The sequence below is a fragment of the Diachasmimorpha longicaudata genome, chromosome 13, assembly GCF_034640455.1.
Source record: "Diachasmimorpha longicaudata isolate KC_UGA_2023 chromosome 13, iyDiaLong2, whole genome shotgun sequence".
NCBI lineage: Eukaryota > Metazoa > Arthropoda > Insecta > Hymenoptera > Braconidae > Diachasmimorpha > Diachasmimorpha longicaudata.
The window spans coordinates 3755491-3780066 of NC_087237.1; the positions used below are offsets into that span (position 1 = coordinate 3755491).

The 24576-nt window shown below is 41.4% G+C and overlaps 2 protein-coding genes across 3 annotated transcripts in view; one reads left to right on the forward strand and one right to left on the reverse strand.

The window, feature by feature from the left end:
- Positions 1-24576, forward strand: part of LOC135168415 (uncharacterized) — a 223817-nt gene that overhangs the window by 56785 nt on the left and 142456 nt on the right. The gene's annotated exons all lie outside the window — the stretch shown is intronic.
- The window catches only part of LOC135168419 (autophagy-related protein 16-1), a 196322-nt gene that overhangs the window by 18058 nt on the left and 153688 nt on the right, over positions 1-24576 (reverse strand). For both annotated transcript variants that reach the window (XM_064132589.1, XM_064132588.1), the window contains 2 exons: positions 9230-9350; positions 489-668 (listed from right to left, as the gene is read on the reverse strand). In XM_064132589.1, coding sequence (XP_063988659.1) covers positions 489-668; positions 9230-9350 — 301 coding nt within the window. The remainder of the gene's footprint in view (positions 1-488; positions 669-9229; positions 9351-24576) is intronic.

Genomic DNA, 24576 nt, shown 5'->3' on the forward strand with positions numbered 1-24576 from the left:
TTTCATGTTCAACAACGATCACCTACATTCAATCTGACGATAAAGGTTAAACGTCAATATGTCATATTTCCTTTGTGCCATTCACCTGGATATATTGTTCCACCCCAACTGAAAGCTCTACCTTTACTTGAAAAAAAAAAATCTAATTTTCGCCATTCAAAATTTTTCAATACTCTTTGTGATGAAATTCTCCCCCCTCCCCCCTCTGCCAGAGTTGAAAGTGGAGCACAAAAGAAATAATGATGAACTCATATTCGTAATGACAATCAAAAATTACTCCAGACAAAGACCCTTTCTGCTTTGCATATAATTTTTCCCGAGCGTTCGTGCCTCTAAATATCACTGAAAACAATTTATTTAACGCGATAAATATCGATCTTGTTAACGACTGTTTGTCATGTAAACTATCCCTGGACAGTGGATATTTTTCAAGTACCCACTCAACTGGAAATCAATCAGCTCTTTCAATTAAAGTAGACTACACTTACCCCTCGATAAATCCAGTGAAGTTACTTTTCCTTGTAATACAATATCGTTGGAACTTGACTCAGCCCTTGTGTCCCAGAACCTTATTCTCTTATCAAAGTGCCCACTTATTATCGTAGATCCTGCACCGTCTGAGGTGACGAGATCGTTACAACTGGAGCCAGCGAATTTTGTTTCAATACCTGCAATAAACGTAAAATGATAAGTATTCTATCCATATCGATTATCAATCGATTATCAGTATTGACTGACAATGCTTTTTATTATTAGCATGTAATGGAAATAATGATCGATACCACAATGATTTTCTGGGAAACTTTGATTGAGTAGAAATAATTTCTATTTAGTAACATTTTTCATTTAATTCTTCCCACGTGAATTCTCTTTTGAAACATAATTTCCGTATTTCTTCCCTGATTATTCTTATCGAATTTTTCTCTTCACGAACAATTCTTCCACTCGGAAGGAAAAATACTTGAAAACCTCTCGAACAAAGGACATCGCGTCTTTGACGTTTGCATGCACTTTGTGAAAAAAACAAGTCCTCTCTCCCGCCCCTCCCCCCAGGAGGGAGGGGGGTGGTGGTGAGGGGGAGGTAAAACGAGGGGGTGGTTGTACGCGGTCACAAGGAAACCGAGTGTAAACCGCTCTCGGGTTTCCAAGAAGCCTTCGAAAACCGCAACGCCCGCGGAAATGTAGCTAACGTTAGGGCAAAGACTATAAACTCGATAAATAACGGGGTTTCCGCTTACGCCCACCTTCACAGCGTGCCATCTCACCACGATGTACCTTGCAAAGAGTGAGACAACCTTACAATACAACTACGTGCCTTCAAACATGGATATATGCAACATGGCACCAATTTCGATTTTGCCCTTTTTTTTTCTATCCTTTTCTGCGCCCCCCCCCTGTCCCAGCCCTTGTGCACAGTTTCCACGATCAAATTCACATGGCGTATATATTCACGTGAATTGATTGTACGAGACCGGGTGGTTACGGGACTTCAGCGATTTTCTGTTACCCTCAAACTGTATTATGTATACAGTGAATAGTGAGATTTATTTGAAATTGCTATTCAAACTTTTGTTGGAATCTGATACAGTGAACCTTGTAGGAATCCAAGGTTCACTGTGTGTGGTGGGAAGGGAAGTGGTGAATGAAATACGGTTGGATGAACAGAAGAAAAAAAATTCTGAATGAAATTTTGTCATTAGGAATTAATATTTTGTCTGAGTACGTGAGGGGAAAAATTTACTCGCTCGTCTACCGCGTTAAATAGGATTTCATTTATTCATTTTTCGATGGGCAGATGTGTATTGTCTCACTTTCAGATTCATGAATTGGGTCAGAAATTGAATTTTACATTTACATGATTCGTAGGGTGTGATCATACAGTATGAGACATGGGTTATGGAGAGGCTTTAATCTTCTGGTATGTGCAAAGTACTTTCCTCGATTAAATTTCATACAGCCCGTGTCAGTCGTATAACTGAGAGATTAATCCGCGATGACGTAGCACGCGGTGGATACTGTAAGAGGTTTATTAATTTATTTTTCATTTGGTCATAAAATATTGAATGTAATGTATTTTAAAGTGTTGAGGATGTAGATATCTCGTGGGATTAAAAGAAATGAGGAGTGAACTTCAGAAAATTGAGTGTGTGGTTTATAGGGATTTTTATGGGGTTGTTAGAAGTCATTTTTTAGAAAATAGGTGATATATTTTTCAATCACCAAATACTTCTTCCAAATAATCTTTAAAAAATCCCTTCAATGATATTTTAATAATACAATCAAACGAAAAAAAAACGGTTTTAATTCTCTGAATATTCGCATAACAAAATAAATCTTCCAATACGATTGTCAATTATCAGAGTAATCCCCAGAATCATAATTCCCCACTGCTGATCAACAAAATAATCAAATGAAAAACTCACTTCGGTTGATGAATAATCAAGCAACCGAAAGAGCATCCCAAACCGGATTGACTGGGGGGTGGGTGGGGGGGGGGAGATTCAGCGATAAATAACTAACGGACAGAATCAATTCACACAAAATGAAATGATTTATTAATAAATCCCCAGGAAAATGAGTCATTTATAAGAATACCCCATTCTGCCGTATCATGTTTCCTCTCAACCCAGGTAGGAAAAAACGAATGGGCCAACCTTGGTACAAGCACGGCCGCCGAGCTGCCGTAGCTCGGCACCCGGGCTCCAGCCAAACTCGCGCCGAACTTGGCTAGACCCTGGGATGATAACACGGGGCCAGGCCTGGGACCGAACTTTGGCCAGACTTCGGTCGCCGTACTTTGGCCGCACTCTGGGCTTACCATTCGGCCCGAAATTGGCCCAGGCCTGTTGCCGAACTTTGGCCGCACTCTGGGCTTACCATTCGGCCCGAAATTGGCCCAGACCTATTGCCGAACTTTGGCCGCATTCTGGGCTGACCATTCGGCCCGAAATTGGCCCAGATTTACGACCAGAGCTGTGGCCAGGCTCCAACCGTTGCCTGTATTGGGTTCAGAATCACCAATAAATATATGAACGGTATATCTGATAAGCAGACATGTATTTATTACCTTCAACATTATACAGAAAACAGTTTTATTATGTGACAAAACTTATATTTAAATTTATTAAATCTATTGACAAAAAAACTCAGCCAATCAAAAACTTTTTTCCTCCTATCGACATAGTACATGTTTTCATCCGATTTTGGTTGAACAGTTAAAGATATGCAGTGTTTGTATCTCCAATTTTCATGAAAGATAATCACAACTATGAGATTTTTCCGCGAACAGAATATGAAAACTCAAAAAAATGATTGCAGGTATAAATTGTAGAAAAATCTTTTGTGGATTATTTTCATCCGCTTTTAAAATAAATAATCTACGTAGATCATTTGAATCCGAAATTTAATACGACATACCATATTAAGTCTTAATAAACTCTCTCTTACAATCTAATAATATTAGCAGTCAGTCTTCAGAATTCGAAGATTGTATTAACAAAATATCCAACAAAATAACGCACCAATGTTATTTTTTAAATTAGTAGTTTAGAATTGATAAATTATCGTGCTTCAATTCAAGCATGAAAACAGTCATTATAATAGCAATATTATGGATAATTTATTCCGCTATGGATGATAAGAATTAATTCTTATATCCATAGACAATTGCTGATACGAATTATCCTGATAAGAATTATTTTTTCATCTCGGAAAGACGTCCTTTTTTTACAATAATGTCTTCTCCATCTGCAACTCCGGAACACAGAATGATATTTAGTTGCATTGATTGTGTGCTAGTTCTATATAATATTGCTTATTATATTCACTCTTTCAAACAAACTTAGAAATATAAAAAAGTCTTGGATAGGATTACATATAACTAATTAATTTCAACCCTTAAATTTGAAATCTTTGGGGAATATGGACGCAGTCCGATTGTGAAACTTCAACCTTATAAATATTATTTGACTTGAATCACCAAATACTGAAAACAGCTCTCAATGGCTGAAATTACTTTCATTAGAATTTTTCTTAAAAATTAAAAATCCACTTATTATTTTTCCCTTTAAACTTTTGGACATAATATTTAATCCCTGAACCAACAACGGATATTTATTCCCGTGATCTAACTTATGAGGAAATGACATAGAAAATACTTTATTATGCTAAGATACATCACATTTTCCAATTGTTATTTCCATCTTCTGGATTTCCGACCTCGCCAGGAGAAATATAATAAATATAATTAATACTTCAATGACAGCCGAATACTAAACAATATTCATATATTAATATATATTCTGCCCAATGAAACGCGTTGATGTGTAACCTTCACTTCTTAAAATGGCTAACAATTCATCGATTGCTTCTGCTGTTGTAGCTCTTCTGAATTTCACTGCCCATTGATTAATTTTTTGCTCCATTCCCCGCGGTTCCAATTTGTCCAGAGTTTGTGTATTCTTGTCTCCAATGCTGTCAGTGAATACTTTGTTGAAATCATTGTCAATGTCATCTGAATCACCATCACAACCTGAGCCCCCAAGAATTGGTTCATCCCTGTCTCCAACGCTGCTATTGGATTCACTGATGCAATCATTAAGATGCTTATACGAGCCACAATCACCATCACCACCCGACCAACTATCACCACAAGCACTAGCATTATCATCGAGATGTCGAACATCGACATCTCCACTAATTTGATCCACAATAGATCCACTACGGATAGTTATTTCATTGGCTGTTGGCAAACTAACCTCTTCCTCATCGGCATTATTGCGTTCACTGTAATCCGGAGTTTTTTCTTTAGCGCCTTCTACGTTTACAGATTCTTTTTTCTTCAGTTGATGAAAATGTCTGTATTTTTTAACCCGTGAATATGAACTCTGAGACATATTACAATAGTAAAAGAGTAATATTAAAATAATAAATTGCCGCACACGACACTCATGTCTACTGCCACAATCAGACTACTCAACACGCCATCTTACGGGCTGTTGTCATAGAATGTGTGGTATACGGTGATATCCACGCATATTTTCCCCTGAAATAGTATGTTCAGAAGAAATAATGGTACCTTCGGAAGAAGGAGAATCAAAGGACGAAAAATTTAGTGAAGGAACATTCCCCATGAGAATTCAATTTTTGGAATGCTGTTCCATATGGGACCCAAGCCTGGCAAACCATGCCCCTTGTCTGCCTGGCCATGTCTCGGGGCAAGCTTGGTGACCCAAGCCTGGCAAGCCATGCTCTTTACCAGTCTGGCCATACCTCGGGTCAAGCGTGGTTGCCCAAGCCCGGCAAACCGTGCTCTTTGCCAGTCTGGCCATACCACGGGCCAAGCTTAGTGACCCAAGCCTGGCAAGCCATGCTCTTTGCCGGTCTGGCCATGCCTCGGGCCAAGCTTGGTGGCCCAGATCTGGCAAGCCAGTCTCGTGCCAGACCTGGCCCGTTTCGTGGACATTGGCATTTCCTACCTGGGAAGACAAATCCCTCCCATCAATACAATTTCACAATTTATTTCGTTCCCCTCATGTTTTTACCTGCGGTTAGCAAGAAAATTTCTAATGGCAGTGAGACGCCCAGTGAAGGCGTATCGAGTCGTTAGTGCCTTATACCTTCAAGGCCACGAATACACCAGGGAGAATAGTAACGTCAAGTGCACCGGCGCTGACTCTCCGGATGGAGCGATTTTAGGTCCCTCGGGGGCTAGCGAGAATAGCGAAAAATATAAAATAACCACGAGTATATGATGATGAGAAAGAGATGAATACCCCTTCCGTCCCCCTACCCCACCATTCCCCCCCCCCCTCATCGCCCCCATCACCTTTCGGTGTGCGCTTTTATATCCCAAGAAATGGAGGAATTATGCCTGCGAGTTAAAACTCTCAGTTGAAGGGGTGCTTTCACGAGAATCCCTGAAGTACCTCTTCTCACATATTATTACGATATTTTTATAACAAAATGAAAATTGTTAGTGGCTCCTTGATGAATATTTGATATGTACACTGAAGCGGGTTCACCACTGACGAGAAAAAAAAAAATTTGATATTTCATGGTGAGTTTAGTGGTAATTCAGAGGGGAACGACGTTAAATTCGATTTAGAGGGGAAGAAAATCATGAAATTTTACTGCACATTCGATGGAGTTTGAAAGGATGAGAATTCCACAGCGGAGATAAAAAAGTTTCTAGTTACCGTCAGTAGCCCGGTCTTGGGATAAGCTCCAGTTTCCGGTGGTTGAGGCAGTGGGTTGGACTTATTTTGATGTAAGAAGTAAATTTAATTGATATGGGAGAGGATGGGGTAAAATAGAACAGAGAGAAATTCCGACAACTTTTTTTTTCTTCTGTCATTAACATTGAGCTCTGAGCTTTTTAAAGTCTTTTGAAAGTAGTTGAAGAATTAATGGTCTCTGGAAGGATTTGTTTTTCGGAATAATATCGGGAGGATTATTCTAAAGCTTTCCAAGGAATATTCCAAAAATGGATGTCAGTGTCGGCAGTGTGTTGGCCAAAAATTCCCATAAAAATGTTCTAAAATATCCGCAAACTGCATTTAAGCATCATCCAGTAGCGCCACTTACTCAAGAAAACCCAATTAATCACGCCGATTTCGTCGGTGTAATTTCCCCCGGCCCTGCCCACTCACCCCCCCCCCCTCTCCATCCCTCGGACACAAATAAACCAAGACCCAAAATGCGAATTACGACACGTCGTAAAATGAATTTTGCAGCCGCGGGGCGCCCAGCAAGATAGGGCCGTTAAGCTCCAGCCCATCCTCCCCTCTCACTCCTCCTCCTCCTCCACCCCCCACCCCTTTGGCCACGCCATTTTTATTCCCCCCTCCCCTCGATTTTTTTCCCTTCATCCTGCAGGATAACCCCCAGCCAACGTTTCCCTTATCTCAGCCACTCGGGCATGCCGAGAAGTAGCGGAAGGGCGCAGGGGTTGTGAGCGCCGAGGACAAAACTCTCTGAACGCGTCTGGGGGGGAGGGAGGATGTGAACTGCTCCGTAGATTTCACCACTTGTGGACGGAAATTAGATGTACCAACCGGCAACTTGTGAAAGCACACTTTTAAGAGGTACGGGGTACCAAGGGAGAAATGGCAGGCAGAGAGCTCCAAGGGGGTGTTAGTCGAGCAACTACGAACAAGTCAAACTGCGCTCAAGGTAAATTTTCGAGTTAGTACATAAGGGTAAAGTCAATGAACGAAGGCGCATTAGAGAAGTAATGCAAAGCCCTGGAAGCTTGCGTAAAGTGGTGCCTCCACGAGTTCAATCCTTCTCGTTATCCTCCACCCTATTTCACCCCCCCTCCCCACCCCCTCTCCACCAGTTCCCACTACCTCTCTACCCCCCAACCCCATCTCACATCCACAGCTCTGTATACAAGAGGAAAAGCAGTCGAGAGGATTCGCAAATTAATATCATCCAGACTCTCTTATTGGCTCCCTCTGCACTAGAAACCTATGTATAATAGTATCCTGTGTCAATAGCACCCCCCTCCTCCTCCTCCACCCCCCAAAACAGTGTGCCAATGTGTAGTATTCTGGTATCTCCCTCGCTTTCTGTAAATTCCCTCTCTATTTGCACTTCGGACCCTCTCTCTTTCACAGTCCTGTTGCAACGACTGTTCCACCGCTCCCCAGCCGAATCCCACCCCCCCCCCCGCGCCATGGCAGGGGGGTTCAGGGGGCGCTCGGGCCGTTGTCCAAAGTGCAAATCGATATCTCGAGTCGCTCTTCGGATACCGTTTCACGAGATTAGCCAGAGTCCGAACGACTAGGGTGTAAATTCCGAGCCGGATTTCCTCTCTCAAATAAAGGATAAAAGTGTGCGCACCAGCATTATCCCTCCGTACTCTCCTCACTCAAGCTTTCTCTCTTTCTTACACATACACATACACATATATATATACAGTCGGCCACTCTGCAATTCTCTCGGACCCTCCACTACCACCCGTTTCTGCATTACCTACTCCCCTTATTTTTCCGATATTACATTCAGAAAATTGTAGATATAGCGAAACGATATTTCACTTGGTTCACTTTAAGTAAAGTAGGATAGTATACTAGAGTTTCATAAGAAGTGCTCATTTTGGGGAGTGGGGGGGAGGGGGTGTAGGTGAGGGAAAGGGGGTGAATGAGGATTTCTACCATTTACTCGTTTTTTCACAATTTTAATTTCACGGAGGATAGGGGCGTACCGATGAAATAGTGTTGAATAAATTATACTTCAGTGAGATGTAACTTGTGCTTTTCGTTGTAATGTGCTGTCGTAATTTTTGGAAAAAAGTTTTCATGTCTGTTGATTCAATTCACCCTGGATGAGAGAGGATGGAGTATATTTTCTCAGTTGATATTAATTAGGAAATTATTCGACGTTGGTGAATTCATCATGTTGAAATTGGAGCTGTCAGTTGGAGGGTTGGAGGGGTTGTTTTCAACTGCGTGTGACGGTGGAGAATGCAAACAGACGGATGTGAAATGACTGGGCAGGGAAGTGCTGGGAGACAGAGGTGAGGTGAATTGAAGGTGACAGGAGACGAATAGGAGAGTGTGGGGGGGGGGGGGAGACAGGTGGATTTTGGATTGAATGAAAATAGGAAATCTGGGGATGCTAGTGAGTAATGATTATTTCCGGGCTCTTGAGGGGTCTAGGTGGTATGTTTAATGATAAAAATTGTGGTTCTGTTACAGTTAATCGATGATTTTGAAAGGTATCGATTGATCTTTAGTCACTGACCCGATGCACTCACAATATACGTATGAAAGTCATTACGTGAATGCGTAATACACTGGTGTTAGTGAAATAGACTTTGTTTTATTATTGCGAAACGCCTCGTATAAGTGCGTTGCATAATGCAACGACTAATAGGGGGGTAATCCGGGAATGTGATTACCGTGGCGTATATAATATTTCGCGCCCTGGCCTATACGACGATGGGGCCACTGAGAGGGGTTTACGAGGTAGCGGAGATAGGTCCATTGCTCGTTTATAAACGTGGGTCCCCAGTAAATGCCGTGGACACCAGTATTTGCCCTTCTGATAGAGCTTTTAATGGAATGAAAAAAAAGAGTCGGCGTTAAAAATGACAACAGAACACTCGACAAAATAAAATCCAGTCAAGATATGCTGATAAAGTAGAAACGGGTGGTTGTAAAAAAAAAATATATACTTAATGACGCCAACTTAGTAGGTGTGTATTTGTGATGCATGTACTTACATGCACGACTGCGCAGATCCCAGATCTTGAGTGTTCGATCGTGACTACCGGTCACCACCTTGGACGGTTCACCCAGGAACTTGGCTGCCAGAACTTTAGCGCAGTGGCCTGTCAGTGTGTGCTGTAACAATCATAAGATTTGTTTGATGAATGTTGACATTTTGGAGGAGGTTATGGGACAATCCAGAGAACAGATTTATTGGAATAAAATGATGTGTTAAGCCAATTGGGGGATAATGTTGGGGGACGTTGATGAATTCTTGGGTTGGTTGGTGATGTGTTGGACGATTCATTAGCCCTATCCCTGGAATCATAGTTATAAACTGTACAAAAACATCGTAAAGTAACATACCGAGTGGTGGAACAGCATAAAAGACACATAAATAATCAAGTACAAGAAAAATTAAACCATCTCTCTTGGAGAGAAAACGAATATGACTTGTGGGTGAGGTAGAAGGGGGTGGATTGGAGTGGGAGTTGGAGGGAAAAAAACTGCATTGCGTAACTCTGTAAATTGTAATTGGCCATGTCAAGGTATACGAGCCGTGGTAACTTTTATAAGCTCATTGAACTCCACCGCCTGGTGAATTCTGCTCACGACGATAATTTAATCGAAACAGCACTGGGGATGAAATTATCCAACAAGTGGTCGTGGTACCTCCCAAAGGGACACACGAGAGATAGCAACGACGGAGTGAAGTATAGGGGATGGGATAAAGTGTTGGGGGAGGGTGGGTGAGAGAGGGGGGGGGGAGGATGTTGGTTGTACAGGGGGAGGCCTTTTCACGTATTTCGATGCTTCGCCCATTTCGAGAGGGGCAACTTTTCAGGCACGATTCGTTAGTTCCAGCCAGTTGAAGAAGTTAGTTTTTTCCTAGGGAGAATGAGTGCGATGGTAACAGGAGCATTGACGGGGTGGTTGAGGTGGGGTGAGGTGGGGTTGAGACCAGTTGAAAGTTTCGTCTTTCTGGCTCTGGCGACGTGTTTGAAATAGTGGATGAAAAATCACCGCAGGGGCTCGATACAGCTTAGTTTAGAGTATTCTATTTTTATTGCATTCGGTAACTACACGAAGGGGGTGAAAAAAATTGTCGAATTTTGGTGGTGAAAATTACGGATGAAATTACCGGGCATTGGACTGAGGGAGTTCCATTGTCTAGTGGGAAAAAAATTCTTGTACTGCACAGGGAAAATTGCTGCGGTGAAAGAGGAAAATTTATCATTCGTCGGGATAAAATTTTTCCACTTCAGAATAAAAATTTTGAGTAAATTTTGAGATAGCAATGACTAACCGATGATTGAGGACACACTTTTATAGAACGATAGAACAATTTCAATCAAAAATTTCACTTCAGGGATCTCCATGGAGATCTACAAATGGATTTCACGTCACGATCGCATGATTTGTATTGCAATTTTTCCCCCGGTGTGAAAGTGGTAAAAATCGAGTGAGCCATTTACTTGAGCAATGCCAAGTTGTACGTAAAACATTTATACAGGTATATAGACATCTTCATATTTTTTTCTCCTCTCCTTTTTATTTGTTCTCATGAAATTTAGAGGAGGATGTGCTAAAAGCAAGTAAATCGAGGGAACGTTTTCGGATCGCCCAGGGAAATCCAATTCCTTTTCCGCTTCTACCGCACCATCTACCCTCTTTCAACCCTCGTCCCCTCCCGTACCATGTCCTCCCGTTCTACTTCAACCCCCCTCGGAGGAGCACACTCCATCTCACCCCCTGGGAAGAGTTGCAGCAGGATGGAACCAAGGGAAAGTATAAAAAAACGCGTAAAAAGGGGAGAAAAAGTTGTAAAAAAATAAGGTAGAAGTTGGACTACCATCCTGCCTTCTTCAGGAGAGGATGGCTGGAGGGGTGGAGAGCGGGAGGGTGCGGGAGATGGTAGTTACGGATGGTAAGCAAGAGCCCCCACGGAAGAAGTGATCCGGTGGCTCTTGAAAAATGTCCTAATGTAAATTAATGATCCGGAAGTTTGGAAACGAGGAGCGATATAGATACATATGCCTCGGTAAGGGAAAAAAAAGGGTGTGTGTATCCAACGATAAGACTGTTCTCCTTCTTTCTCAGATCGTATTCGGTTAAACTTTTTGGAAACGTAGTTTATTCGAAAAGTTTAGGTTTTTTCTCTATTTCGCTTGCTCTCCCCGTAACTTAATTTTTTTTTGTTTTTCTTCGCCACCGGCTGGTTTCTTAGGAGAGAGAAAAAACGTGTTGGGTGATTACGCCGAATGGGAGGTGATAAGTCTGCATTTTGGAGAGTTTTGGGGGGGCGCGGGATGGGGAGGAGGGCTGGGGAATTATTGGCGAAATCAAGGGAATTGAGGGGCTGGAGTGTCGGTAGGTGAAATGGAATGAGGATGGCGGGAATTTTTTTATGAGCCTCTCCTGAGGGAAAAATTTACTTTCATTTCGGTGTAGTACACTCTACAGCACTTGAGAATATTAGACGGGTTTTATTATTGCGATCTACAATCGGTGGTTTAAAGGGAAGTTTTTTTTTTGGCTGACGATTTTGTGGATTAGTCGGGGGTCGGTAAATGTAAAATCAATGACTATGAGAATTGCTATTTCATAAGTTGTTCAATAATTATTTGAATTTAATGGAGAGCTCCGACTCTCCAGTTAACAATTCAGTGCACTCGGAAAAAAATATTACTAATTCAAAATGATTGTTTATGCATAAGGACTTGGAAGCGTTGGATTTAGAAGGCATTATGGCAGTCGAGTTTTTATCAATTGAATATCAGAAAAAAGTTATAAAAATTCAAAACAAAATCAAAATTTTATGTGCCTTTGTCACACGACACAACTTTTTTTGTCTCCCTAAAATTCGTTGGAAAAGTGGATGTACTGAATCACCGGTATCTCCTTGAATCAAGTAGAAAAAAAGGGAATCAAGTGTTCCCGATGTACTTGAATGAAGAATAAATTTTATTTGCAACTCCCCTTTCTCCTTCGCGTCTCCAAAAGGTGCTATTTAATATAGGTATTTCATGGGGTCGATGCATTCGTAACTGGCCGTGTGCCACCACGTACTATCTGTTGCGTGTTTCATTTTGTTTTGTATTTGTTAGATTGGAGAGACATGTATTAGGTACTCGTCCATGTAACACAGTGAGAATTTTTTTTCTGTTTATTTTTCCACGTTTTTTTTTTTGGCTGTCAGCGATGCAACTCCAGTCGAAAAAATAAACCACTAGTGGTAAAAACAGTGAAAAAAAAATCGGGGTACGGATGAAGGTAGTTGTGCCGTGTACTGGTTTCAATTATGCGTGTATGAATAAAGTAAACCATAACTTTCTTTATTTCTTGTGGCATGCCATTACGAGGCGGAGAGAATCTACGATGGGCGGTATGAAAATTGATGCAGCTAATCAAAAAACAATGATGTTTGAATAGAAATTAGTATTTTCCCAATGCTCTGGATTATTTATGCATTCTACAATATTTTTCATTCACTCTAATGTCAGCTTTTTGAAATCTCTTGCTTCAGAAGCATTACGATTGATTTTAATTATTATACTTTCATTGGCATAACGTTTCGCCTGAGTGGTTGTGGTAAAACTAGATGGAGAAAACCATCGGAGAATACACCAATTATGGACGTTAAGTGTATATTAGGGGAGATGTGCAATTGGATGATTGTTGAGAAGTGTAAAAAAATTACTACGCGGGGAGATGATGCTGTGGGAATGAGTGGTAAACTTTTCGGGGAATTTGTAGGGAGCTTGTTATGGAATAGGGATTGTTAACCCAGTGAAAAACCGTAGGCTTCGGCGTTTGTTCAGGGGATAAGGAACGTGTACCTCAGACTGTGAATTGATTTAAAGTAGGGAAAGTGGTTTAAGTGGGTACGTGGCAATCACCCGGTACTACACCATTTTCACTGCAATTGCTTCATTTAAATGGAATGAAATAACATATTACAATTTTTTTAGTGTACGCAGAACCCATTTGAATTGATTAAAAAATTATTGAGAATTGTTTGAACCGCCAGGACGTGAATATTAGTAACTAATTGCGTAATTCAAAGTAGTTGGAAGGAGATTGACGGTAATTTACACAACCTTTGATATTTTTTATTCAACTACCCTGAATTTGTAATTTAAGTTCACCCACTAATTAGTAAAATTTGAGAAATCATCTTCTCGATTTTGGCTGACCAATTGCCTCAGGCATTTGGGTTAAATTGACGATTTTATTCCCCTAATCGAAGTCTATATCGGTCTCTTGAAAATTACAACAGCTCCATCCTTGAACTTTCAATTTTTCCCCACCACGGTGCACGATGTCTTCACTTTCAGTCGACTCAATCGAAGCCCCCGGAGGATCTCCTCCAGACCCTGCTAATTTCCCATGTGCGCAACGTCTGCAACAAATAAACCCTCTCGACAAGGTCAAGGTGTAAACACTCCGCATGTCAGTTTTCATCCACTCCACTTAATTCACTCCCCCTCTCCCTTTCCCCAATAATGATTCATCAATTACCCCCAATACCCCCTATCTGCGGCAACTGCACACGAAACCACACCGAGAAATCAAATTATCCAGACCTCACAATCATCCCATAATGACTGACACCCAAGAAAATTTGATAAAAGCAAAACAACACGATTGAAAAATAATAAAAATACCAACGAAACCATCTCTCCACCTTTGATATCACGTTTCTCGACGTCCTTGGAGGTATCTCATAAAGAGGTATAGGAAATGCATGTACCTACATGTACAAGTTTCTATCAACATTTTCCAACGTTAATCGGATCAGCGGGCAAGCGAGCAAAACCACAGCTATGTTGTGGCAGTGAAATGCTCTGTTGGCTCTCTCCTGCACTCCTTTTCCCTTCGCCAACGATAGCCCGACGCTGGAATCGAGTCATGCAAAAGAAGGAAAAATAAGTTGGAAGATTGGAAGGGACGTTGGCAAGGTGGACCTAAGGTAAACTCCGAAGGCAGCTGTTATTCAGTGAAAGAGCTCTAGGTAGCTAAGGTATTCTATCGCCTGGAGGAGAAAAAGAAAAACAAATTTAACTGAAACAAAATCCATGAAAAATGTCGAGAGGAAAAATTCCCTGTCCATAACCCACTGACATTTCCTGTAATTTCTTCGTATTGATGCGAAAATCCCACTGAGATATTTATGCCGTCAAGAAATTGATAATTTTCCAACGAATATCTCATTACGATTCAAAAAGTCGGAGGGAAATAATTTATTAATTACGATGGAGTTGGACTATCGTCCTCTATGAATGAAATTGTCTCTCGCGTTCTCTGCGTGTCGTTAAAATAAATCAACCCTTTTAACAAAATAAACCAGATTTATTTGCCGCGTTATTTTCAATGGATTCAGGATAGCTGAGAACTTTTTACAGTCTGGTACATACCACACTGTACATTCAACCATTTTCAATCATCAAATTTGTCAATTAAATTGCGTGACTCGTTCCTTCTACTTTACGGGAAGAGAACGAGTGGTAAATAAATTGATTCAACTTCTCTGTTCCCGGCGATTCACTATAAATGCATTCTTGGCATCAAAGAACCTGAACCTCTTAGAAATAATCTACCAATTTGTCAGAAGTAATGGAATTAGAATATAAAGAAAATACTGTTTGTGGCAAATAACCTGATAAGAGTTAATATATATCACTTTATCCACTACTAACATATTTCTTTCAAATCATTATAATTAAAAAAATCATTATAATTATTAATTATTCTATTCCATGTCCTCCTGAACCTCAAATCCCTCAAAACCCCTGACAATCATTCAATCAATTAAAAATCCGATTTTCCCATCAATTTTCACCCATCACTCGTCTCTCCCCTACTCCCCACATATTCCAATACCTCATAAAAATCCTTTTCCATCCCATTCAACCCATCACGATAAAATTATCCGCTACCCAACTATTCAAGCAACTCTCAACTCTAACGTCTAACATGAAGAAGCCTCAGAGCCCCTGGTTTTTTGCAAACGAGCCACCGGAGTCGATCACAAAAGCCCGCAAAAAAAAAAAGACGCCAATGACATAGTATTAACTAAACCACATCTATTACATCCGCATTACAGTAAACGTAGAATCCATTTCTGTACCGGAGTAAAGAAGCCAGAATAACCGAAATAACGTATTAACTGAAAGTCTGATAAGAGGATTATCTCTCAGGCGTATAACCCGGGATATAATGTGGCGTGTGTGCATCACCGCCACTGGAGGGCTAAATAAAAAGGGCTCTGGGAGGTGGGCTGGTGGGGTTGGTGGGCTGTTGAAGGAAGTCTACAGTGGCTAAGGTATACATACAAACACATACATCCACCCACTCATCCACACAAACACACTGACATCCAGGTTCACCCTGCCAGAAGCAGAAGCTGGGCCCTCTCGTTGCTGCTTCAGTCGACTAGTTACACGTATGAAATAATCTATTATTTGGAGGGTGGGAGGTGGGGAGGGTGAAGAGGAGGAGGGAGTTATCTGGTGCGGGCATTGAATCGCCAAGGCCGTGGAAGAGAGGCAGTGAAGAAGTCGCACCGCGGTCAGTGAACCTCCTAGCCATTGGCAAGCGCACGCCTCATTCTCTCTCACTCACTCATTCATGTTATTTTCATGTACAATACAACTATCTCACTCGTCTTGTAGCTTTACTGTACTAAAACCCAACCGCCCATCCATCGTTGTGTAGTAGTTGTACACTGCTTACTTGCTTCGCTCGGTTCGCCTCTCTTTACCTGACTATTCACACGCTTACTCACCCGTTGCTAGTCAGCGGGCTCCTTGCCTTCTACCTCTAACTCCACCGTATCTCTACCTCCCTTTATCTGCTGGCTGTCTCACTGCCTCTTCTAGGGCGCTCACTTTGCCCTGTTGTAGCACATAAGCGGCCAACGTACACACTAACCCTCGCGGTGTACACTAAGTTCGATGGAGACCAGATGAAGAGGGGAAGAGATAGGACTAGAGTCTGTTCAAGACCAACTTCGCCCTTGCGTACACTCGATATTCTAAAGTATCAGGGTAAATCATCAAAGTAATGCCAAGTTGTTTAGCAGTTGGGCTCGGATTTTTGGTCGTTGGATTGCGATGGGGGGTAAAAATTGGGGGAATTTGGGGGGGAAATTTCGGTGATTGTTGTCACGTGGGAAGTTCGGGAGTGATAAATGCCGGGTAAATTTGGGTGATAAATTCGGAAATTTGGTTGTTGATTTGGGGTAGGATTTTTTCAGGGTGTGGGCCTTAGAACGATAGAGTGATAATACCAGTGGTGCATGATGTACCACAGGATTTGCGGGCGGCCGGTTTAACCAGACAACTCTAATTAAATCAAACCGAGAGGAACGAGAATGTTCATCTCTAGTTTTGTTTTAAACAGCAGTGTATACAGAGATGGGTGATAGGCGTCTACGAACAAAGTTTTCAACTATTAATCATTCTCACAATGATCATTTAGCCGCGATATTATCCACACTAAACCGCGACTTTTCGTTCGTCATTCGTCAAATTGTCGACGGCATCTTCAGTCCAATGTTGTACAGATGTACATACACCGGGCAAATATTCTCACATTCACACATACAGCCCTGAGAGACATGTATTATTGGAATGGGTTGAGGGTGACTGTAAGACATTTGCGCGACTCTCGAGGCAGTCCAATCTCGCGCCTCGCAACACGAGAGAAATTTGCTTATCACGCGCGGCCTAACGGGACGACAGCTGTCGGAAGTACCCGGGGATACAAGAGCACCGGGTTTTCTTCGTTTCTATCCCTCCTCACTCCCTCCCCTCCCCTCTTTATAGTAGCACGCTGGAATAATGCACGGAATGTCGCAATGATGCCTATTTCTATCTCTTTATTTCCCTCCACTACCCGCTCCCAACATTTTCCAGCAATTCTCCGGGGCCTTTGGGGGCTCTGACCTTGCCACCAACGTTACAACTTCACTACGAGAATATCCTTCCGGATGAATTTCAAATCGTAATACTTTTTTCGCACTTCCCCCGCCTTCGGGAATAGAAAAACATGAAATTTTACGATTCAGATTTGTCTGCAGATGAGAATTTTGTTGTTTTCAATTTTTTGATTTATGAACATTAATTAGGGTGACAACAATCAATGAGGATTTGCTCAATTTTTCGAATTTGAAACACAAACATAATGTTTGCGTTTTAATTTTTATGAATTTTCAGGGAAACTAGACACCTTCATTTCTCTCCATCGAATCGTCGTAAAATATCCGTTAATTTTAGATGTCTCGGGGAATTACCCTTGAAAATCCGTAACTAACTAACGTAACAACTGTAGTCCGGGGAGACTCTTCCGGATGAATTTGAAATTGTAATTCTTTTCATTCTCCCCGCTATTTTTATTCCACACTCGTTCTCGATAGTTTTCCAATTTTTCATTGACTTATTGAACCAACTGACGTCTTCTTCTACTGACAATTCTCATTCAAAAAAATTAAGACATTCTCACTGTGCGAATGACCAGTGACACTGGACCCTGCCCCCAATAAGTCTGACCAAAAGTGACTCTCATCACTGCATCGCCATAGCCAGTGCCAAAAAAATTTGCAAAACCCTCGAAAAAAAAATTCCCCCCCACCACCGAATACTAAAAAGCATAAAGCATAATTTCTCTCCAACAAACCATCCGTAAAATATCCGTTAATTTTACACGTCTCGGGGAATTCCCCTGGAAATTCACCGCTAGCATTACATCACAGCAAGAACCCTCTTCCGTACGAATTAAAAATTATAATTTTTTTTCTCCTCTCTTCCCCTTTTTTTTTTTATTCCGCACTGGCAGCATCTACTTCGCTTTCATCTGCCGATTCTTAGTCATTCACCTCGAGTCGTATAATGTTAATTATTCAATATTATGTTTTGCCTTTTCGGTTGGCTTCATAACCATGACTCATTCGTATAAAATATTCCGTGTAAATGTTGAGTCGTTGCGGTGGGTAGCGGATACAAGAATGGTAACCGACTTTTAATGACAACTCCGGGGGAATGAAATTCCAGTACGAAACACAATTGGACGGGTTTTGTGCTCCTTCGGTGTGTTGGCACAGTGGCATTGAGTTTGTGTGAGGGTGGAGGGGGATGGTGGAAAGTTGGTTGGAGAACGGGGAGGAATAGCGTTAAGACGGCCAAGCCAACATTGCCAGTACCCCCTGGCACTCACTGTATCTCCGTCACTCTTGCCTCAGCTGTCTACTCCTTGTCCGTTTCACCTTCTTCGTTGGCCAACGGCTTATATTCACCTTCGCCATGCACTCCTCGGGCATTTGTGTGCGTCTCTTGTCGTCCGCAAGGTCGGATGAGAATGATCACGCGCAGAAACTGCGCCGCGGGGGCGTGATTACCTGGAGAAAAGGAGAACAGAGGAGTGGAGAACGAGGGGGTAGATGGCACGAGGGAGATGGAGTGAATGCAAATTCATTCGCATTTCGAGACTACGGAGAGTTGTGCACTATTCAGGGAACCAAGTACAACTCACTGCACTGAGATTTCTACTATCACATGGATACAAAAGGAGATGATTGTCGGTGAGGGGGTGGGGGGGAATGTAAATTTGTACATGAGGAAATTTGAGGCTCGAGCTGTTGGCGTTGAATGAATCATTCTGGGGGCTTATCATAAAAAAAAAAATCCTGTGAATATTTTATCGCATCGGGTGATGTGACATCTCCATTTTCGGCTCATGATAAGAGCTCTGGGTTTCGTTTTCACTGAGTGACGATTTCGGGAATTAAGTCGTGGGAGAATGAATATTTATTTCATGATAATGAAGGCATTTGCTGGGAATTTAATTAGCAATTATTTCGATGCCCGGATGAAACGATCCTGTCGCGAAATTATTTGAAAACAAATGGTAACGGGGCAATGGGGAAACTGTTTTTTCAGGGTTATTGGTAATGGGTTTGAGGGGATGTCTAGTGTTTTCGTTGTATAATGATTCCGGGGACGCACAGGTCGTGGGTCTAGATCGATGGGGTCTTTGAGATGATTGGAGGGTGATGTTCTTGATGGGGAAAAAATTAGATCTGCCCAGGGCGGTCCATGGGAGCCGGACATGAAAGTTAATTAATCAGAATTTAATGTTAAATTCATGTGTTGAAAAAATCGTTGGTAATTGTGAACGGGTTTTTTTCATCGAAGAGCACTGAAAGAATTCAACATCACGTAAAATCCTCCACTGAGAGGAAGTCAATATCCCTGGAGTTCGAATGGACAAAGTGGATCCTCTTCATGCGGACAGTGACAATCCATGAATCTTACACACATCCGATCTAATTCTCTCCGAAATGCCGGATTACTTCGAGGATTGGAATTTTCCCATCTTTCGAATTCAACACGTGAATACATCCGCCAACTATTTTATCCGGTATCTGTATCACACATCGCAAACTCCTGTCAAATTCGGAATTCATAAATTTGAATCATACTCCAGTTGTCATTGCAATGAAAGACTGCAAGTAAAAAACTATTCAGTAAAAATTATAGAACTATTAACGTAATCTGAGACAGCAATTTTTGCAGATCAAACTCGAATTAATCATCCGACTATTTTAAATTAAAAATGGTTGAGTATAGAGTGAAATCTGTTTTAATTGGGGGGGTACTCGGACGTCTTCAAGTTTAAAAATGTGGGAGGTCAAGAAGTAATGAAGATACTTTCATCAGATACCTTACAACCAACTACTTAGGTGTAATGGACTGTCATAAATTTTCTGACCACAAATTTTTCTGTCACATGTTTTGTTAATGTGTAATTCCCTATTTCTCATGTCAGTTGCCACCCACGAGTTGTGTTTATGTGCTGCCCACCTTGGTGGCTCTGACTTTTGTATCAATAGTGGTCGTAGGTGTCATTACTAATTTTGTTATACCATAGCACATTACCAAATCCATTTACGTCGCGATAACGGAGTAGTCAATCAAATTTTATTCCAACATTTTAATGGTGATTCAGAATACCGTTTGAATCAATTAGCTGTACTGATTTCTATGACTCACTATCAGGAAAGTCGACCGTACGATAAAAATGTTATTGTACAATTTTTTTTGCGGCCCTCGACGCGAAATTAAAACTGAATTTTACTATTTTATTTGCTCCTCCCGCGCTGCCCTTTGAAATTGCGTTTCCAAATACCGAAGCAAAATATTGTTTTCACCAGTAAACCGAATAACCGATGTTCGACACACGTTTACCAATGTCTCACCCTGAAACATTTTACATTCATGAAGAGGGACCTGTCGCAGCCCCACGCCACATTGGAGCCTCCTGCGTGTCCTCTCGACCGAAAAATAGCTTTTCCGTGGGTGGTTGTTCAAGAATACGTCCACATACACACACCCATTCCCATCATCTCTCGAGTTTCACCCCCTTCAGTTTACCCACCCTCTTCACTCGAGTCACCGTAAGACTTACAACCCCTCGTTATTCCTCTCGCGTCCTAACGTACCTCCATCTTTCTCTCACTCTCACCCACCCTCCTCCTCCCTCCTCCCCCTACGTTTTTCACCTCGTGTCAAGATAAAGAATAGTCAGACTCAAGTTTTTAGTGCTGGTAATTAGATTGCCTTCAAGTGAATTAGTTGCCCTGGCTGTTGAATTTCTCGCGCGTTTTCTTACTCACAGTCTTTAAGACTCTAAAAACTTTCAACTCTCTGTGTACCGTCACGCAAGGACTCTCCATGGCACTTGAGTACTCAAGATGAAGAGGATGGAGGAAAGGGAAAGAAGATATACGAGGCATGTATTGCGTTTAAACACTTGATTTGAATATTCAATGGCAGCGAAATCAATGTACGATAGACATTCACATGAATTGACAAGTTTCAAAGTCGTATATGGAGTAGAGGTAATGGCAAGTAAGTAGCGAGAGGCACTACTCCTCCCTCCTTCACCCTGTGTACGATTACATGGATTCTATGTGCTGTCAACTCGAGTGGAATAAAATCCCCTCAGCAAATTTCGTATAACTTGAAGAGACTGGAAAGCATCGTCGAACGATTCTCGAATTTATCGTATAGCTCACCTCACTTACAACTGCGCTTGTTCATTCACTCACCGTCTCTTTCTCTCTCTCTCTCTCTCTGTCCTATTCGTTCATTGAATCAATGATGCGTAAGGCCACGGCGTACATATATGAACCTGGACCCAAACATAAAATATATATAAGTCCTCGGTAAAAGTTCGTAGCGTTGGATTTTATCTACTGTGAATGCGCCAGTGTGGGTAGAATGGGTGCTTTGATAAATTGGTTAAATCTACGAGAAATTGGAAAGATTATGTTGGCCCTTGGGTTAGGTCCTTCCTTTTTCACCACGTAACAGGAAGTGTGCGGAGGATTGAGGAGGGTTTGACTATCGGAGGAGTGTAGAGGGCCAGTCTCTGTGTCATCAATTTTTCGCTTATAATGTATCATTTTCCCATGAAAAATGGTGAGCGAGTATTTTTATGGTTCATTGATTTAATGAAAGGTATTGATGATGGATTTTGGGTGAAGGAGGTGGTCAGATGGATGAGAGGGGTTCCGGGGGGGTTTTGAGGTTGGAATGCATGAGATTATGGAGGAATTTGATGTAATAATGTAGGAAGGTCTAGGGAGTGATACGAGGAACCTTCTCTCGGGTTTACTTTCGTCCGGAGGAAATGTTGTTCCTCTAACGTCGAGACAGGTATTGATTTCTAGTCGTCATAGCGAATTTCTACTCGTGGACTGTTGTCCGATTGTTCGGTGAGCTTGTTCTGGTACAGCTCCGTCGAGACAAATCCATATGTCGACGTTAATGCAGATAAAAATAACAATTTGGTTGTAATTGAGAACGATATCTGGTCTTCGAGCAGGTAGAGATGGACAGGATATGATAAGGTTTCCGTATTGGATTTCTAATCTAGAATTGTTAGGTTAATCTTCCTTCAAGGCGAATTACTGCTGACAAGATTGCCTTGAGATAGCTTTTGGGAGGAGCAGTTAGATGGTGTAGCTGTTGTACAGCGAATTCGTGATTTGTTTTCGATTACGAGTAATATTGATTCCTAAATTATGCATTAGTATGCAGCAATCGTGAGATTCTTGGACTGCGATTCTAATCTGAGATAGTTTGGTTATTGAAAGTGAAGGAAATAGCAACGACGTGAGTCCCAGAATCAGAGAAATATAAATATTTTAGAAATTTAGATCAGATAGCAATAACTTATGACACTTATGACAATTTGTGACTGCAAAATTTATATTATTCCTCACGAAAAACTTCAAACTCAGCCTCATTTATAGTCATCCTCAAGTGATTTCCGAATAATATTTCAATCGCCGTGAACCCTTCGGATTTCAGATATTGAACGAAGTCATCTTTGAAGGTGCTGAATTCATTGGAAGCTCGACTGAGCTCGTCGAATATTCCCTTTCACACTTTGCCCCATTTTCTTTATTCTTCCATGTCATTTCCCACTCAATAATTCAGATGACTCTTATGCAGCCTCAATCGTTTCTTTGTTTCAATACGCGATATCGTGCATTCCGGTCACCAACAATAGGAGGAATTAATGAAATTGAAATCACAGTCGGAGATTGAAAGAGGATAAGATTTCGGGGGGGGAAGGAGGGACGGGAGGGGGATTACGAAAGACGAGTTTTTTTTCTTCAAATAATGGATGACAATGCACAATTGAGGTGTACAGTCTGAAGCCGATGAGCAGATAAAACGAGGAATGAAGAAACAAGAGTGAATAGTGACGAATGCAGGAATACCCGGTACCATTCCATCGTGAGTAGCCGAAATATTGAGATGATCAAAGATACAGTTGTGAGTTTGGGTAATTTTGTTTCTCACTCGTATTACACCATCAAAAACGAGGGTAAATGCCATCGATTACATCGAACTCCAATAATCACGCTTTAATCCAAACATTCCCCTCGGACAGAAGATGAATGACATTCCTCGACGCGGGAAAATATTTTCCCTTCCGTCATGAAGAATAATATCGAATTTCAAAAAAAAAAAAAAGAAAAAAAAAGAAAAAAGGGAGACACATTGGAAAGATTATTCTACACTCCCGAGAGGTTTTGAAGTGGCCTCGATAAACTCGATGAGTGGCTGATGCCTGTGCTGTAACGAATGGAAATAACACTAAAATTGATTTATCATCGCTGCCTCGTTATAGTCTTGCGCGTCGTTTATAGCTGTACAAAAAACGATTCAAATCTACTTTGCGTTGATAGTGTACATCGAGGAGAGTGAATGCTGGAATGAGGTGGATTCGAGTTCTCGCGTGAAAATATCCACCTATGACCGGCATTACACCGTGCCATTGATCTTGAATGAGGTGCGTTTACAGGGTGAACAGCCAGATGGCTTATAATTTGTACATGAATGCCCCTGAGCGTAAGGTGTGGGCGCCTCCTCCCCCCTTTCGTTTGATGGAAAATCTTATCGTTCGATAGTCACCCCCAGGGCGTGCATCTTGAGATACGCAGGAAGTACAGTGTTTCATCATAAATTGATTCGTCATCAGTATTTTTCCGTTGTTTTAACGGTAACAACGACTCATTAAACGGATGGTAACGTCTCCGAGGTAATTAATCTTTCGATTGATGATTTTGAATCCGCAAAAAAATAATAGTGATTAGAAATGAATTTTTATCGAATAAAAATAGGGACATATCGACATACGAGAGACTCATGAGTGCTTTGCAGTTATTGATTATTGAAAATTGATCATCATGTTTCATTCTTAAAATGATAGTGAAGATGAATAATAGAAACTGTAATGATACTTATCATTGATTATTTCATTAGTATTTTACTATCTCTTAATGAATTAATTTACCATTAAAATTTTTTTATCTTTCACTGTTGAAGCATCGAAAGATTAATGGCCTTCCCAGCCGTCTCGAAACTTTTTCACCACCGAATGAGTGACTGATTACCATATAATCGAACGCATCCGCTGATAGTGCGTCGAAACACATCTAAAATTCAACAACCGCAAGTTCTTTCGAAGTGCGAGTGAGCTTCCTACGTTTTTACGTCTTTTATAGATCCGTAAAATAACCATTCACAATGCTCCCATACGGAAATAAATCCGATAAATATTTTACAACCAAGATATTATCAATTTTACCGCCTGCAAACTCATGATCAACCACATAACTCCGGTTATTTGTCCTTCATTCACTTGCGGAATGCGGGTCATGCCGCGGCAATTTAAGTAGCATTGACCGAAAAGAAAAATAAAGGTGACAAGTCCCCCTTATCACAAATAGCCTGTGAATCGATAATGCATGCGAGATTTATGCACCGAGAAGTGCGCGTGTTAC